The 19,548-nt window shown below is 41.3% G+C and overlaps 1 protein-coding gene across 6 annotated transcripts in view; it reads right to left on the reverse strand.

Annotated features, from left to right (window-relative positions):
• The window catches only part of AFG2A (AFG2 AAA ATPase homolog A), a 229,774-nt gene that overhangs the window by 61,719 nt on the left and 148,507 nt on the right, over nucleotides 1-19,548 (reverse strand). For 3 of the 6 annotated variants that reach the window (XM_061353673.1, XM_061353672.1, XM_061353671.1), the window contains one exon: nucleotides 1,055-1,219. In XM_061353673.1, coding sequence (XP_061209657.1) covers nucleotides 1,055-1,219 — 165 coding nt within the window. Of the gene's footprint in view, nucleotides 1-1,054; nucleotides 1,220-19,548 lie in introns of those variants that run through there. The other 3 variants (XM_061353683.1, XM_061353680.1, XM_061353684.1) reach the window with 2 other exon arrangements.

Consider the following 19,548-nt stretch of genomic DNA (forward strand, 5'->3'; position numbering starts at 1 on the left):
GTCAAGAAAGCCTTCAGCATTATAGGAATCACACACTCCACAGTTACCTTCTCTTGTGAGCCAAGACAAAAGTTTAACTTATTTCTCTGCCCTTGTAAACAGCACACAGAAAGATGGGGAGCTGAGGGAAGCACATTTCATTTTCCACTCTGCTATGGAAAAAACAGAAGGTGACTATGTAACTGAAGATGGTATGATAATGCATACACTAGGCTACAGGAAGGTGGAAATTTTAATTCTGGTATTTCATACCATTTAAGAGCTCAAATTTGCAACCTTCGTAACATTACGAATTTTTGAAGCAATGTTAATTCCTTTCAACGAATCAAAATGAGAAAAGAATGAAATATTCTTTCATGAGACACTGACATGAATAATATTCATAGAGCAGAGTGATGACCACTAACATAACAATACTTATTTTAACTGCCAGGCATCAGTACCTGGGAAAGCTTCTCCTTCTACCATGGACAGGAAATAATTGTCTGACGTCCATTGTCAGAAGCTGACCAATAGCAACGAGCTATAACAGTAAGTGCTCCTGTGTATTATGTCTTGATTATATAGAATAGGAAAATATGAGCTTCAAAGTGACCAGTGACTTCCTTGCAATTCCCTTACACCATATCATAACTCTGTCAATCCTCCCTGCATCTGAGGCTCTCAGTCACAATCTTCAATGCAAAAAAGATCCCCAGGGATGTGGAGAGACCCAGGGGAACTGTCTGGGCAGTCTGGGGGCACTTGCCTCCACCTCCCTCCACATCTCAGGGCAACACATCCTTAATGAGGCCAGCCATGATAGTACTATGGCTCTCCCTGGAAGAGGCCGTCCCCCTGGCAACAATCTGATGGAGATCTTGAAGGAAAAAAGCCCCAGACTCTATTGTTTTCTATGCAGAAACATAGAAATCTCACAAACATTCCTTTTCATAATTCCTCCCATCACTTTGAGAAGACTTAAAAGATGATACCTGGTCGATACTTGATTTCAATTTTGAAAACACAATTTTGTGCACCAACTTTGTGGCAATTACCATTCCAAAAGTTTTACCTCTGCTCCTGAGTACTTCTGTGTGTGCTGAACAAGCTCTGCTAAGCAGACTTCATCGCTGACTGGCATGGACTGAAAATGAAGTTTGAAGATCTCCTTACGAGTGGCTGCATCTGGCAATGGCACATAGATAATTCTATCTATTCGTCCTGGTCTCAGCAAGGCCTGCAATGAAAGCACCAGAGGAAAAGTTATGGCACATGGCACATCACATCAAGAAAGTAAAAATGACAACTCAATTAAAAACAACAATGCCACCAAATAACCAACAATTTCAGCAAAGCAAGAGGCTGCACAATAATAACCAAGCTATGCGTGAGAGTGGTTAATCTCTTCTGTTAGAATGGACCAGTCGCTGAAAAGACAGTAAGGCTACTCAGCTTGTGAAATACCAGTTTATGGAAAAAAGGAATCATAAGGAACCATAGCCATTTTCCTAAAATAATAATTTTAGGCTTGTTGCAAGGTGTGCTGGAATGTTAGGACTTGGCAGGACAGGTGGCAATGGACACATCCCAATCTCAGGTATTCAATTAAGACAAGAGGGAAAAAAAAGGGTTATGAAGTGAAACTTACACACTGAATTCATGTTGAGTTATCCCAAGCTATTAAGAGCTGCATATGCTCACCAAGGAGCATTTTACTCTAGCAGGATCTTATGCAAAATAAAGTAACAACAGAGGCCAGTAATAGTTTCAAAAAGGGAGAGAAAAAAACCACAGACTTGCAAAAGCACTATAATTAATACATTTTAGTATCAGCTTTGAACTGTTGGAAGTATCCTCGTTTCTCCTTCTCTTGTGCCACAAGACAACTGAAAACTCCACAGATTAATACAGTCAGAGGCTAAGGCCTCAACTTTTCAGTTCCATACACATACATTGGCCCTTGGGCTTTGGTTTACCAGGGTTACTCAGATTATACATACACTGGGGAGGGTGGGAGGGTGACAGAACAAACTCTGGGCAGCAGTAACAAAAAACGTTAAGAGGGGACAATGGCCACAAAGGGTAGCATGGAGGGCTCAGGCTGAATGGGGTGGAAATAAATCTGTAGAAGTGCAGCTTCGGTGCAGGTCAGCGGTACAGCTGCAGAAACTCTGTTCTTGGGGGGTTTGCAGCTTAGCCTGATGAAGCGAAGCCCTTCCGATGTGGTGCTGGTGGTGGACAGTCCTGTACTGTGCAGCAGGGGGGCCCCAGGGCCTCTGGGAGCCCCCTCTGACCAGACCAGCATGCCTGTCACTGTGCTTTCTGGACAGGGTCAAAAAGCAAACATTATCTATATATAAAACAATTATATCCGATACATAGGGGAAGCCAAGCTCTTAAATCTGTGAGAGGAAGTTCATGTCCCTAATACTTCTAACAATAGCCAAGTTTTTTGAAAACTGTCTACAGTAAAAAAAGCAAACCCCATCCCAGCCTTTCTTATTTGCCATTTGAAAAACCCCCAAACCTGTGCATAGCCAATGCACATAAATAGTATTTAAACTATTTTCTAAAAACTGAACAATGTTTATATGATTCAGCATGTAACCTAAATTGTTTTTACGTTATGGCTCTCCCCTGGGCAGAGTAGCTTGAGTTCCAGATGACTAGAGATATTGCATGGCTGTCCTGGGCTATCAGCCAGTAAGTCTTTTCCCAGCCTGATCATGCCAGTGAAAGTCATGCTGAAAAAATAGTAGGAAAGAGCTTTCCTTCCTGCACAGCATTGATCAAGTTAACACCCTTCCTAAAGTTTCCTTAAAAAGACTGTTGTGGTGCTTCAGAGTGGAAAAATGTATCCTGAATATTAAGAGATGTCTTGTTATTTTTAAAACAGAACACAAAAACCCTCAGGAGAAAGTGCACAGCACTGTGGTCTGTTGCATCGAGCTCTGTAAGGTTACAGCAAGGCTGTACTAGGAAGATGAGAGGCCTGTATCCAGCCCTGTGCACTGTCCATGGCAGTGGCCAGTGCTGGATCCCTACAAAAGACAGCAAGAAACAAGCCATCCGCTGATATTTCCCCAGCAGACTGTGTTACTTTCCACACCACTTCCAAAGAACCCCAAAAGAACTCAAAGATTCCCCAAAGAACTCAACTCCCTGATGATAACTCAACCAGTGTGTAATTCAGTGTCTAAATCACCTGTGCATCAGGATGTTGCCATTTTTTGCCAACACACTTGAAAGAGAAATTTGCATTTTCAAGACTAGGCTTGGAGGGAGAGGAATTATACTGCAGTTGTGTTCTGCATGTTCTTAAGGAAATGCTGATAGCTAATTCTATTACTTGAAGAAATAACAAATGTTCACAGGAGTACAGTAGTGTGCCTCTTAAATCAAGGCAGGTTTAATCAGGACACCTAGATAATTCGAACATTTTCTAGAGCCAGCTTAGCTTCACGCTGATGAATGACCATGGCTGTTGTACAAGTGAGACAGGAAAAAATGTTTGATGCCAACCAGCTGGGAGCAAGCACTACACTGCACTGCATGGGCTTTCAGTTCTGAGATACAGGCTTCTAACACAATGTCAGAGCACTCACGCATGCAAAGCACAACTGCAGATGTAAAAGAGTGAATATATATTTATTTTGCTCAGTTACTAAAAACTGTATTTCCTTCAGTTTGTCCCAAATGTTTTGTGTTTTATATATAGTTATAGTTGGAGGCCCAAGTTTTAAACACACTATCATTACTTTTTGCTACAATCAGGCTTAGGGACCTTACCCGAGACGGCCAGATGTGCTGGGAATCGTACAAGAAAAGCACAAGTCAGCCTCTGAGGAGCTTGCTGCTTACACAGACACAGACAAAAAGGAGAGGAGAGAAAATAATCTGTAACCCCACTTGGGAGAGGAGTTAAATTCCTTCCAGCTCCCAGAGAGAAAAGGAGACTGAACTGAGAGCTGCTCTTCCCCAACCCTCCCGACAGTCCAGCTGGATGGAAAATGGGGTGACCCTGGGTGCAGCCTGACTGCTCCTCACTCTGGTGTCACCACCCTTGTCCCTTTGGCAAAAGCTGCTGGACCCTCCCCTCTATGCTCCTGAGGAACTAAATACAGAGGGAGATGGTGAGGAAGGGGCCTGTCTTGACCCATCCTGCATTACTAGAAGGCAAATCCCTGGTTAAAGACCATAAGTGGGATGCAGAGCTGCCCAGCTGCCTCCTGGTCTGAAAGCAACCATCAAGCAATAGCACGTCAAGGCCGTTCTGGTTTGCAGGATATCACATTGCCCTCTCGGGCTTTTGGTCTCTACATACTTCTCATGGAGATACTTTTCCTTTTTGGAAAATAATTGAGGACTCAGACCAGAGCTGCACATAGGGGTTGGCAGTTTTGCACACTGAAGTTTCTTCTGGAAGAAAATAAGGTCTTCCTAGGTTGCTTAGAGAAGCCTACTGTGGCATTTAATGGGGACACCTGTATCAGTGTCAGCTTTAACACCGAGGCCCAGGTCACACTTACTTCTGCTGCTGGCAGCAGTGCTAAGTTTGATGAATGCCAGCACCACCTTTTTCCTCAGCGTTGCTTTTCTTATACACCTGGAAGCTATTTCTCTTCTCAGTGGGGTGTTATGTGATGCAGGCTTCCCCACTGGAAGGGTTTTGGGGGTGGCTGCTCCAAGCGCACCATGACTTTGACAGGCCATTCCAGAAGATGGAGCTTCAGTCTTGCAATTCGCACTTTGAAAATCAAGAGAGTGACAAGGCCACCCAGGTCACCTCCAGATCAGCCCTGCTGCCCATGGGTGTGTTGGGATGCAGTGCTGGCTGGTGAGGCAGGAGGTGAAGCTGCCTGGGACTGATCCTTGCTGTGAGCTGGAGAAGGACAAATTCGGCAGGAGAAGGCAGTGGCTTGGCTGGGCAGGAGCAGAGGCAGATGGGGGAGGGTGAAGAGTTGAAGCAGGGCTGCAGGTTCAGGCAGATATGAGCTGCTGGGAGTACAAAATTAATTGCTCGCGGCTGGGAGATGCAAAATTGATTTGAGGCTGGGAGCACACAGAAGGTGGGAAGTTGATGGGGCCAAAATTAATTGATGTGTGAGAAGAGCTACATAATTCACTGATGTTGAGATGTAAGGGTTGCATAATTTATGTAGGCCAGGAAGGGCACAAAATTAACTAATTGGGGTTTTGGTAGAAACCAGAACACTTCATACCATTAAGCAACTCCTTTGCAAGTTTATGTAATTTTTTTGTTGTTACCACAACTGTTACGGAAAGGGTCTAAGTGCACATGTACTGAGAGGTTACTAGTGGTACACAGATGCAATACTGTTCAGAGGAGCACTAAGAAAGTGAGATAATCATCATGTAATACATAATATCATCTGTAGCAAAACCACATATTAATTAAGAAGAAACTGCTCCCCTTTTGAAAAGAAATGCTTAAACTTTTTGGTAATTAAAATAGAGTATTACTTCAAAATTTATCATTGGAAAAGATAGCTAGATCAAAGATGTGTATTTTGTGTGAAATTATGAAGATAATTATTTCATGAAAGACACCTTGAATAAGTAAAGTCAGGAAAATATCTGAGGTTCCTGTTAAGAATGGACAAGAACTAACCTTAGGGCTTTGCTAATTTTCCTCCTCCTCTTTTCCTTATTCTTTTTGTTTTTTTAGAGCATCCATCTTTAATTAGCTTTTCCAAAGAACTAAATTGTCAAACAATGCAGAATTCTAACACTGACAGAAGCATGCCTGGCTGATGAGCTTTCTGTGGAATAGAAAAAATACGTTTCCTACTGACATGCTTTTACACCCATGCCTAACTCACCAAAATTATTCTGAATCAATATTTTAACAGAACAACGTACAGAAAGGGTGCAGGAAGGTAACCTGACATTAGAAAAAAGCCCAACAGAATTAAAAACTATGATGACAAACTGACAAAATTTGGCTTAGCAAAACAAGCCACACAGTAAACGGCATATTGAGGTGTGTAAGAGAAACCAAGTAGGTTCAGCAGCTAATGAAGCTCATCTGGACAATCAGTGCTACTGCGTAGTCTCTGCTGCAATTGACCTCCACAAGTAGGAACAGATTTTTAGACTAAATTTAAGACATTTCCTGTCAAGCCATTTATTTTAATGCAGAACCTAAAAAATTGAACAAAAAGTTGAATCCTGCCTTTGGAGCCCCTTGGGGTTAGGCCACAGATGAAAATGAGAGGACTGGAAATAATAGAACAATCTGTTTCCTTTGTAACTAAATCCTTCCAACTTCAATTAACAATTGCAATTCATAAGCCCTGGTTGTGGTCCCTACTTACACGGACTCCCAAATATCAGAGGTACTCTGTATCTTGTAGCCTAATTAGGTAATGCCATTGTTTTTACTTTCATGATTACAGTATTTGAATGTATCTAAAGCATTTTAGTAATATTTTTCCTGCAGCCTGTGCAAGCAGTAACTAACTGTGAGATCCTTTCAGCAGTTTTGCCCATATGTCATTACAGATGTGTTGCATGTGTGGAAAGGATTAAGGTAAAAAAGGTAGGCTGAGGAAATGAATTTGTTAGCAATGATGAAAGGGCCTTCTTGTGCCATCACATTTATCTCTTGCAGAAGTGAAGTCAGTTCCCATAAAGGTGCTTCTCCTATGCTTCTGAGGCTCACCTCAGTGCCTGATTTTTTTGCTCTCACTCTGTGCCACAGCAGGTCACTCTCCCAACATGAGAGACCAGGAAGTACTTGGCATTTTAGGATCTTTGAAAGTGTTAAGTACGGGAAGCTCATCCATCCTGTTTGCTAGACAGCCTACTGGAGGCTTTCTGCAGTCACGGATTTATTACCAAAATTAAAAGGTAATGAGAAGACATATTACAGTGTCACTATTAAGGACTTAAAAACCACAGCCCACTGTAAAGATAAATTTTATTGTTCCACAAGATTTTTATTCCCTCTCCCTCTGGCATGAGCTGCTTCAGGAGGCAACCCCAAACTCCTCTGGTTTAGGTGACACCCTTACTTGATGTGTCTTGTAATTACAGGCTCCTGAGTCAAGTGATACTTTTCTTGCCAAGAGCCCCTTTCTCCATACTCTTCTTCCTCCCCACCTTCTTCCTTCCATGCCAATGTCTGCCACCAGTGTCAGAACATGCCAACATCTCCAACCCGTTCCCCTCTAATGACTTGTTTGCTGGTCACTACCCTTGTACTTCTCCCAAGATTTGTGCACATTACTCTCTGCTGTTGTTACGCATCTACAATTCCTTTCAGGGTGCAGCAGTTTGCTTCTTTAACCTAGAACATATCCATGACTTCAAAACCTGCATTTTATTAGATATTATTGGAAACAAGCTCCAACAAGATGTTACAGTCTCCTATTATCAGTTCCTAAAAAAAGACTTCACCTTCCACATAGATTTCTAAAAATCAGGCTGTACAACCCTTCCATCATGACAGTCTTGCTCAAGACCTGGAGCATTGTGCAAGCTGACAAGAAAAGACACAACAGGTTTGACAGCAGGTGTTCAGGAATAATGAGCACTATCAAGTAGCAGTGAGCACAATGGAAACATTTTACTCAGGCATTAACCACAAGTACTAATTAAAGGCAGAGAACAAACACATGGTTTGATACACCAACAAACAGTAAACCAACTTCAACAGGGAGAGAGGTTATATCATCTGAGTCCAAACCTACATGAAGCAGCAGAGAATTAACCATCTGGAAAACAAGAATTCAATGTGCCCTTCACTGCTGAGCAGCAAAATGTCCCTGCTTCTGTAGGATTCATCTACTCTGCTTATCCTCCAGGCCTACTACCATTAGTTAATCCTTCTTCAGTCACTGAGTTTTGCTCATTCCAGTTCATCTCATCAAAAGAGAGAAACTTTTCTGTGCAATTCAATTCAAAAAAATATTTTTCAGAATTGCTCTTTTTGCTGGCAACCAACAGGAACTAACACCTTCAGCTATCAATACAGATCAGTGTCTTAATTATTGCAACAAAACACGGTTTATCCTACAGTTGCAGTGTGCAGAGAAATAACAAATTCATCTTCCCTTATCAAATGCAACCTGGGAAAAGAACTGCCTTGAATCAATAAAAACCACTGGCATCACTTGCTTGAATGACATACACTGCTTCTGCAGGTTTCATAACAAATCAGTCATTTTTACTAATGGTGGTAATTTTTAACAGATACGAGCATTACTTACATAAGTTATAAATAGGCAGCGCTCAAACTCCCTCAAGAAAGCAAAAATTTCCAGAGTTGATATGAAAACACATTCAGCCTCCAGAAGCCAAAGTGTTCAGAGCTGCTTTGATTTTCTTTACCTGACACCTGCTGTCAGGCAAGAATTAGGTCCCGCTTTGTGCTGAGTCCAACAGCACCCAGGAGTGCTTACCTGCAGTCTGGCCTCACCACAGCCCTCACCTCACTGCCAAACCATAGGATTTCAGGCTGCTCTGGCCTGGAAGCAGCTGTGCCTCTGCCTCCTTTGGGGATATGGCACCAAGCATGTAGCACCAGTGACTATTCAGCTGCTTTATCTTGCCTATCCAGCACAGGGAAGAGGCTGCTGTGCCCTTCTGCCTCCTAAGCTCCCTTCCCACGGTCCCCCCTCACCACGGGATGAACTCTTGCACCAGACAGCAGCCGTGGTTCCATGTGGCTAAAGGGTGGCAGAGAAGAGGGGTGAGTGGTAAGGTTACTACCTCTCCAGAGGTAGTAGAAACAGCTTGTGGATGCAAGAGGAGAAAAAACTGCAAAAAAAAAAAAAAAAAACAGGCTTGTATTTCCAAACCAGTAGGCACCAAAATATACTCATCTTTTTAACCAGAGTAACATCAGTGGCCCAACTGCTTTACATTGCAATCCTGTCACTGAGTTTGATTAATATAGCTAATTCAAGGGGAATAATGGAGAAAGAAAACTTGAGGAGACTTGTCTCATTGCAGCAATGAGACCGTGTAAACACAACTGTGAGGAACAATGCGCTCCTTGGCCCATGCAGACAATACCAGAGCATGTTTTTATGTGATTTTGTTCAGATGGGATTAAAATATCTCAAGAAACTGAGTTTCAATCACTTCTCTTGGCAGGAACATTTGCAGGCAGATACTCTGCAGCTGCAGAACCAGTATCTCCATGCTTTTTTCCCCTGATATTTCCGACAGTTAAATTGGTCAGTTGGCACAAATTACTACAGTGCTGATTGGGAGCCATGCTTTGCCCAGGTCTCTGTCTATAAAAGTCTAAACCTGTCAGTAACACAGCACATTTTCAATGCAGTAAAAGCAGTGCAAATCCAAGCAATCTTACAGATACAATTACAGATATTCCAGTTTGGCACCACATAAATTCAGCTCCAAATCAAACCTCTCGTGGTGGATTCAAAGACATGGATGCACTGACAGGGAACAAGGTTCTCCTGCCTGCTTTGTGAATATGGTCTCAGAAAAAACTGAAGCAACTTATAGCAGAGTCTCCACAATTTGCCCATACTTTCACGATACTCAACAACATGTTTTCAATCCACAAACTGGGTAAAAACCAGTGTCCAATCTTTCTTTCTTTGCTTGCTCAGGCTGCTGCTGTGCCATTCTCTCCTTGCACCTGCGCTGAGTGGCTGCAGCACTGGCTTCCTTTGCAAGGGGGATTTCAGACACAAGATTTTGTTCTCTCCCCATGTCCAACGTGAGCAGTTTCACCGCAGTGGTGCGTGGACAAAGGATACCCCTGTTTCTGGTTGTTTTCCCACAATGTTAGTAAGGAGCAGGCGCCACCTAGTCCTTTGCCACTTTCTGGGTCTCACACAGCAGTTTTGATGTTCCATCTTCAGGAACTCCCCCTCTTCTCCTCTAAATGCTATGCTGCTCTTCGTCCCCCATTTCTAACAAAACGATTTTTAGTAAGGTTAAAATTAACTGAGGGCAAAAAAAAACCCCACCTATCATCAGCTAATAAACAACGTAACACACCCTCTTCAGTGTATGTTTACATAAGAAAGTCTTCCCTGCTCCTGTCTAAGAGGCGCAAAACCTCAGGAATGTCAGTTCTTTTTTTTATTTTCCTTGTTTTTGGGGGTGGGGGTTTAATAAAAGAACCCCTTTAGAAAATATAACAATTACATGTAATGGAACCTGGAACCAGACTCTTTTGGCAATTAATCACCCAGGAGCCGTTGCAATCCTGCAGGCTGTTTCTGACAGATTTTGAGAGCTTTACAGGAATCACTGGGATAAGATGTGCCTGGACTGGCTTCTCACAGGGACTGATCATGTACAAAGTGAATTTTTGGGTTTGGGGTGGGTTTTTTTTAGTCTGTATATTCATACACACACATACATAAACACACACAGAACCCTGTGCACCCATATATACATTTCTACAGGAGTATTTCTTTACATACACAGAACAACTGCAGAACTCATTTACTAGCCCAGAGGCAAAAAATAGAGAAACAAACGAGAAGAGAAGAGAAGAGAAGAGAAGAGAAGAGAAGAGAAGAGAAGAGAAGAGAAGAGAAGAGAAGAGAAGAGAAGAGAAGGGAAGAGAAGAGAAGGGAAGAGAAGGGAAGAGAAGGGAAGAGAAGAGAAGGGAAGAGAAGGGAAGAGAAGGGAAGAGAAGGGAAGAGAAGGGAAGAGAAGGGAAGAGAAGGGAAGAGAAGGGAAGAGAAGGGAGAGAAGGGAAGAGAAGGGAAGAGAAGGGAAGAGAAGGGAAGAGAAGGGAAGAGAAGGGAAGAGAAGGGAAGAGAAGGGAAGAGAAGGGAAGAGAAGGGAAGAGAAGAGAAGGGAAGGGAAAAGAAGGGAAGAGAAGGGAAGAGAAGAGAAGGGAAGAGAAGAGAAGGGAAGAGAAGGGAAGAGAAGAGAAGGGAAGAGAAGGGAAGAGAAGGGAAGAGAAGAGAAGGGAAGAGAAGGGAAGAGAAGGGAAGAAAAGAGAAGAGAAGAGAAGAGAAGAGAAGAGAAGAGAAGAGAAGAGAAGAGAAGAGAAGAGAAGAGAAGAGAAGAGAAGAGAAGAGAAGAGAAGAGAACGCTTTTTCTTCCTCTCAGCAAAGTAGAGCTATCCATCACTTAACAGAGATACTTCCTGTTTTCAAGCAGTTGGGAAGGCATGACTTCCAACCCAAATACTTGGCTTGGCAAACTATCCCTGTGTTGACAGATGCTTTTATAACCACTTCATTCCACCTGAAGTTTCAGTATAAAAGGAGGTGATTTTTACTGGCTTTTTTTTTTTTTCTTTTCTGAGGGAGGAGAAAGAGAAAGCAGAAAGGAGAGGAAAGAGAAGGAAAAGGAAGGAAAATACCTCAATTATAACAGCTGGATGACAGAGATTAGCATAGCTCTGACAGATGTTACCACGTAACCTCAAAATGACATGTTTAAAAAAAAACAAAACACCAAACCTGCTCCTTGTAGGAAAGTAAATTTTGAACTCCTGCCAAAATATTACAATTTTCCTCAGAAGCTTTTGAATGCTGTCACAATGATCTACCATATAATACCATATTTTCCATACATAACTATGCCTTCATATTACTACTGCTCTGACTGATTAAATTACCAGAACAGGATGAGATTCTTTTCAGATAAACAGCTTAACCTCAAATGACAAAAATCTGTAGCAGGTCAGCTCAATCAGGACCTGCCTTGTAACAGCTTTTCATCTTCTGTGTTCTGTTTTCATATGATTCATTAACAGGACATGCTCTAAACACTTCTTGAGACTCAATACTTCAGTGTGTGACAAACAACAGTAAAACTGCTGCACAGAGGAAGATGGATTTGCAAGGCTGCATGATCCATTGTCTATAATCTTTTGTCATATCAGTTTCTGTATTGCTTTACACCTGGCTATTTCAGTGACTATGCTACCACAAAAATCTCGATGACTTTACCTGGCTTGTGACCAGACTTCACAGACCTGTCTAACTAAGTACAGATAAACACAGTGTAAAAGAAATGTTCACAAAACAAACAGGTATGTGAAATGAGCTACACCTAAAGAAATGAAAGATCAGCAGAGAGGTAAGCAGCATCAAGGAAACAAGAAACAGTTTCAAAAGGAAATCAATGACTTTCTGTCATTACAGCCAACACTGTGGCAGGAAAAGAAAAAAAAAAAAAAGCTTCTGGTTTTCATTATTTGAAATATCTTATTTTACTACCCTGGCTCTGGAAGACCATTTGAAGGAATGAAGTAGATCCTAGTCACAATAACTGTAAGCTAAAGGAAAAGTCATTTGACTCACTGAGAGAATAAAGTCACAGTACAAGAAATACCACTAACTTGTACTTGGAAACCAAGCTGATCTTGCCCTTTTAAATTCTGTCTTTAAGCTTATATTCCGAAGAGACAGGGAGTGAACCAAACAAATCCCGTTTTAAACCCCTCTCTTTGGGAGGCATAGTCCCCCTGCTCCTCTGGAACTAAAACATACTGGGTACAATGCAGATGCGAATACCACTTGAGACCAGCTAAGGTATTCTGGATATCTCCCTGGCTTCTCCCTGCCAAGGGGATAGCTGGTGGCCAGACAGGAACCTGCTGAGCAGAAAAAAATTACACAGGATGCCTCAGTTCATGCCACTGAATCCCAACTATGCTTTTAATATAAGAATAACTAGAAGATACACTATGGGCTTTAACACATGAACTGCCAGTCCAGAAGCCCTCTCCCCTTTTCAAAATATGCACTCTTAATCAATTTTTTAGTTATAGACTGTGGAGAAAAAAAGAAACAGGTAAGTATATACAGTAGGAAAGAGGCCTCTAACTAGCATCTGCAAAGTGGTGCTCACATAAACGAAGCACTGCTTGATGCAGGACATATAAATGCAGACACACAACAGGAGTTTTAAATATGGCCACACAGCTAAGGAGCCTTTCTGGAGCCAAATGAGCAGATCAGAGAAGGACATTTTGCAAACAGCCAGATACAGTCACTGAGGATGCCACCAGCCTAACAGTGCAGGTGACAGGCCTCCAGAGATGGAGAAAGTGCAGGGAATACTGAAGAGCTGCACATGCTTGACTATAAAATCCCAGCTAGCTACATGCCAGCATACTAATATAGTCAAGACACAGGCTAATTAAGAACAGCAGTGCACCGGCTGGGTCAGAAGCCAAGACACTCTGCCTGAAGAAAAGGCCCCAGCAGACATGCCTTTTCTTATTGCATGCAGGCAATCACTGACTTCCTCCACCCGGATGCAGTAAGACAACCTGGTGGTTTTCTCCCTCATACCAGCAGAAACCACTCTGTGTGTTGATCTAGAAACTTGTGGGTGGTGCTGAGTTTACATAAATTATAGTGCTTACTGCAGCTGCCAGTTGCAAGTGACAGAGTTTGGACTCTGGGATTAAAATACGTACTTTCTAGTCATTAGGCCTGGAGCAGTGCTGATAAAAAGCTAAAATCATTTTACAGGTCTGCCAAGAGTTTATGGCCCTTAACAGACATGAAATATTAGATGAAAACCTTTCATGCCACCCAACTCACACTGCCAAGAGTTCCTTCCAATAAGAGAGTAAGACTCTGCTGATTGTTGTCCATCTGGCTTTCTCCTTGTCTGTCCCTTTCTGAAGTCACCCATAATGTTCTTATCTCTAAGCACTTTTCAGTAGAGGAATTATTTTGGTCAGCTCCTTTTATATGTTCTACAGTCATGCCTGAGGGCATTCCTGCCATGGCAGACAGTCTGGTATCAGATCTGGCTTCATTCTTACCACACATCCTAGATATTTCCATCTTCATTTCTGGATAATTTAGGAGATTAAGTCTTGTTCAACTCCCTGACGATTCTCGGTATTTGTTATAAATTCATTCCATTTAATACCTACTATTTCCCCAGGGCATTTACTTTCAAAAGCTTTTAGATGTCTGTCTGTACCTTTGGTAGATTTCCAGCTTTCACATTCAGCTGTTAAGGTGGAAACAAGATTTCAGGGGAAGACTCATAGATAGGTTTTAAATTGTGGATTACCAACACCTAAATCTTCTTTTTGCTGGTAACTGCAGCTGCTGTCTGGTTGATCTATTACACTGTTTCTGGACACCCTGTTTGTTCACATCCTACTGCCATGCAACATGAAGACTCTTGTTTGTGTGTAGCTCGCTTTTGTATCACATTATCAGTCTTGAAAATTAGTGTAGTTCTCATTATGCCTAATTGGTTTTTAATTTACTTTTCATCCTTTCCTTTTTCCTTTCCTTTCCTTCCCTTTTTCCTTCCCTTTTTCCTTCCCTTTTTCCTTCCCTTTTTCCTTCCCTTTTTCCTTCCCTTTTTCCTTTCCTTTTTCCTTTCCTTTCTCCTTTCCTTTCCTTTCCTTTCCTTTCCTTTCCTTTCCTTTCCTTTCCTTTCCTTTCCTTTCCTTTCCTTTCCTTTCCTTTCCTTTCCTTTCCTTTCCTTTTTCTTTTTCTTTTTCTTTTTCGTTTTCTTTTTCTTTTTCTTTTTCTTTTTCTTTTTCCTTTTCTTTTTCTTTTTCTTTTTCTTTTTCTTTTTCTTTTTCTTTTTCTTTTTCTTTTTCTTTTTCTTTTTCTTTTTCTTTTTCTTTTTTTCTTTTTCTTTTTCTTTTCTTTCTTTTGTACATGACTGCGGGTTAACCGGAAAACAACCTAGCTGTGGTTTCTGCTAAGCAACATAAGGTATGTTCTACTTGAGTCAACTTTCTCTCTCCCACTTAAACAGCGGCTCCAATACCACCGTCTGTGTAAGAGTCATCCCGTCAGTGTGCCCCTCAGTCAAGTAAGGTTTGCACCTTGATCTAGAGCTCTGATGAGACACTCCTCCTAACATACCTTCTCATTTCAAGATGTTGTAGACTCAATCCTGAGGGACCCAATCAAATATTATCTTTAAATCTATGGGCATAATCTATGTTATAAAACACTGCAGGAGGTGGTTCAAATGGGTTTCTTGTTGAGTTATGGTGGTGATTAAATCTGATCCACACATCATCTTCTATTCTACTGAACTTCAACTGATCCCTTTATTCTGCCTGAAACAGCACAGGAAAATATTCTTCTACCAACAAAAAACATTAAAAAAACAGCATCACACTAATTACTTCAGTAGTTCAGGCCACCTTTTAGTTCTCCTATACACTTTTTCTACTGACTCCATACTTTAAAAATTTAGCTACTTTGACCAACAGCTTTTTACATTTTCTGAGGCTGTATTCATTTATAGCCTTCCCTGTTCTATGCTTCTGTATCAAGTCCTTCCCTTCATACTGTGACCTTTATGATGATATCTACTTATAGATCATTTATTTGCTGACATGAATAGATTATTGCACTGGTCACATGTTTACTATGACCATTGTTTATTTTTTTCCTTTTTGTTATAAATATATGGGTTTTTTTCCTTAGTAGGCCTCCTGAAACATATAAACTTATGCTGGTGAAATGTTTTCTTATCACCTTGTTAACACTTGTTTATGCTTTTTTGATAAGGTCATCAAGGTATCTCTTTTCTCTTTTTATGCTGCATTTACTTGTGGTAGAATTTATAGAAATCAGGGGGCTCCCCCTGAAAAGATATGTTTGAACAGTTAACTTACACAATTTTCATAACTTTTACATACATAAATTGACAATGGATTAATACTTGAATATCTGGAAAGCCACATTTATTGTGCCAGCTGTGAAGCTCTCGGACAGAAAGGACCAAAACAAGATACACTCAGCTCCTGAGATAACTTTGTTCTTCTAATAGGTGTTCTTGTTAAATGTTGTGGAATCACAGAATCACAGAATGGTCAGGGTTGGAAGGGACCTAAAAGACCACCCAGTTCCAACCCCTCCCCATGGGCATGGACACCTTCCACTAGACCAGGTTGCTCAATGCCCCATCTGACCTGCCCAAAAAGTTTCACCATTATGCAGAAGCCGGTAGAATGGCCTGGGTGTTTCCTGAAAACTTGCACATACCCCCAAAATGCAGACTGGGCACATACTAAGCCCCAGTGAATAACTGTCCCATCACCGGCTCAGTCTGTGCAAAGGTACTCTGGGAAAACACTAAAGCGAATGCACCCTCAAAACAAGTTCGCTCCATGAAGTGAAAGGGAAAACAGAGAAGCTAAACAGAAGATTAAAGCCCCTTCTTGGACACTATCACTTACCTAAGTGACCCCATTTTATATTTCTTGCACACCAGATACTATCAGCAGTGAAGCGCATTGGTCCAAATTTAGTTTCTGACACAGACCACAGTGTACTCACAAGATGCCATTCACCCGTGAGGAACTCCACTTAAAGGGGACAGGGTCCTGCTGTACTGTACGCAGGACATGCACAAAACATTTAGCATCCTGAGGGTGCATGGTGATAGGGACCCAACGAAATGAAGAATAAAGTTAGGAGAAAAAGAAAATTTATCAGTGTTCCCAAAATCTAAGGCCACAGTCATGATACCTGAAGTTGTGAGCCTGACAGAAGTGGGATTCCCAAAATAAAACAGGGTAACAACAGAAAAACAGTGAAATACCATTCTGTGAGGCCTCTCTACTCTTGAAATAGACTTGATATGTGAAGATAGACTGGGCTGACAAGAAACTGTTGAAAGTTATTTCTCTCAAATGAAGAAAATGGTTTCTTTTCTTTGTCTTCAATTTCAAAGGACTGGACCTTCCTTCTAAAATTTCAAAAGCCTGGCACTGCTAAACTTGGGCTAGTTATAACACCATTTTACTGTAGACTCCCAGGCAGTAAAACATAGTTGGCTATGGAGCATCTTTCTACACTGAATGGCAGAATCTCTGCTTCTTGAAACTTTACAACTAAAGAACATACTAACAAGATTTCTGGAGAGAAGGGTCCTATGCATATATATACACGTAAATATATATACATATGCACAGCACATAGTGACATTTCCCAGCAGTTGCTCTTTTATTCGTTATATGCACTTCTTCTATTTTTACCGTGGAGAAAACAGGCAACAGTTTGCTTTTCAACAGGAATTACTAACAAGATTTCTTGGTGCTGTAATTTGTCACAAACGGTGCTGACAGTGAATCAGACTTCATTTTCAAATACAAAATTGAAGATAATGAAAATATAAGCTGAAATAAATTGTTCCCTGGACAGAGCTGGGGATTATGACTGTAAAATGCAACTATGACTTCTCGTCTGTTCAAGGTAAGTTAAAATTCAATCGCTGATGCATAATTCAAATCTCCCTTTGCAAACACACTTGGTTTATCATCTTGTTTTTGAGGCCAATGTTTTAAAGAAAAGTCTTTAAAACAGAGAACACTGTTTAAAAACTCAGAAACCTTCAGTTCTTAAAATGCAACCTGACAATATTCAAAAGAAAGTGAATTAAAAAACTGCCACACTAGAATAATTTGCACATATGGGGGGTGTTGAGATCTGCACTGGAGAGCTCTCTCAGCAGCAAGAACAGTCTCCAGCAACAGCAGTACTCAAAATCTCTGCACACTTTATTTCTGGTACACCTGCATCTAGACCAACACAAGTGTTTCGTAACTCATTAAGCTTCAGGATTCCTGGAAGATTTATTAGCCAATATGATAGCCTTCAGCCCTTCTGAGAGCACAAACATCCACAAACTAAAAATCCTGGGGGGGCAGGGGGGTGCAGGGGTGGAAATGAATCTCAGAATTAACACTGCTTTTTTGTCCCACTTGGCACATAGCAAATGCCTCCAGAAAAATCCTCAAAGTGCTTGCACACAATGCAGAGCCTGCTCCTGTTGCACAGTACTTTACATTTTATTTCCTCACATCACTGTAGTCCTAAAATGGACAAAAGCCTATTCAGCTACAGCTGTGCGCAATTGCAGGGCTTCGCTGGGTGAGCAATCCTGGTCCTGGCCCTCCACCTGCAAATCGTGTTAACCAGAGAGAAGAAAACATTTATCTGCAGAAGTTCAGGCAGCGCTGAAGTGTCCTCTTGAGGACCAGGCTTCCCTGTTTATAAATTGCTCAGATTTCATCATGAGGCATCCATTTCTCTCCTCCTGCCCAAGATGTGCTCTTCTCAGTTCTGTTTCGATAAACCTGCTCAGCTAGGCTCAATGGAGACAAGCAATGTCCCTGCCTGTGACAATGGGACAAGTAACTGACAGGAGGAGGAGAGAAAAGATGAATGGTACATCCCTCCCAAGCCTCTGGGAGGGATGGGATATCTAATACAAAAGCCTGCACCTAGGAAAGCAGCAAGAGTTACTGTGCTCTAAATGTGAATGCAGCCACTTGGGCCTTTTAATTCTATTCCTTAACAGTAAATTCCAAGCAGTGGGAAACGTAGTAAAATAGTTATGATGCTCTGTACTACAGGAGGTGCATAGAACTCCCCTATAAAAGCAATTTTGCTCCTTCAGGGTAGGTAATATTAATAAGGATGGCCTCTTACTTCAGTGTCCAGTTCAACCACCATGATGTAAGGCACCAACCCCACCCAGAGTCTAAGCAGGCTTTCATGGCTGTACCTGGACACATGCCACCTTCACACAATGCACAGCCCAGTCAAAGCCCACCTGTGGAACAGGACATCTAGCCCGTCATATGTTGTCTGTGTGGATCTACATTAGATTGGAGATACTTTTAAGAAAGGAGATGGAGGGGGGGCTAGGCAAAGGAACTGGAGGGGTACTCTTAATTGCAGCTGTGCCCTTGTGTGTCCTTTTAAATCAAGTATGGAAGTGCTGAGCACAGGAATAAAATGGCTAATGGCTGAGTCTCAAAAGTTTTTCCAATTGTTTAGTTGAGACTTCAGTATCACACCTGATGTTTCCTTCACAAAGAAAGTACCAGTTTCAGGTAACTAAATATTGGAATTAGATAACATGCACACAGAAAAATAGCTTTTGACAGTGAATTCAAAATTCTTTAGTTCGACAGATGACCACATCAATGCATTTCTGTCTATGGAGATCTATGGAAGAGACTGGTTCTTGTCCCAGTTATTCACCTTTCTTTCTTCAACTCAAACTAGAAATGCCCTAAATAATCAGTTTCCTAAGGACTAGATTTGAGATTGTTAGAATTATTGTTACAAGGTAATATAAACACTACCTCCTAGAGACTCATGCAGACAGTAATATATTGTAAGCAGAAAATGGTTCTGATCCATTAGCAAAATCTACCTTACTAAAACAAAAACAGTAAGAAACACTTTTCCCACCATCTTTACAATAATCACCTCAAAACTATACTGACTATCAAAAGGAAGGACTACTTACCAAGTCATATTTTTTTGAATTACGACTTAATAAACCTGGAATAAAAAGGATTTTAATTTTCTATTAACTAGTATATACTAAATGGATGCTAAATTGTCATAATACAGCTGATGTTACTATTCATAATGATGAAATGAAACTTGACACATTGCAAGTTATTCAGAAACAAATCCTCTAACTTCCTACTTGTATTTTCTTTTAAGACAGACAACTGGAATATCCCAGCAGCTTACTTCCTCTCTTCCCTCCTCCTCCCCCCAGTTACATATTTCCTGCTGTTTTTCCTTCTGGTTTTAATTCTTGTGAATTTCAGCACAGCAGCTGTAA

The sequence above is a fragment of the Neopsephotus bourkii genome, unplaced genomic scaffold (assembly GCF_033783945.1).
Source record: "Neopsephotus bourkii isolate Nb327-2 ecotype Australia unplaced genomic scaffold, CSIRO-AGI_Nbou_v1 NB_690, whole genome shotgun sequence".
NCBI lineage: Eukaryota > Metazoa > Chordata > Aves > Psittaciformes > Psittacidae > Neopsephotus > Neopsephotus bourkii.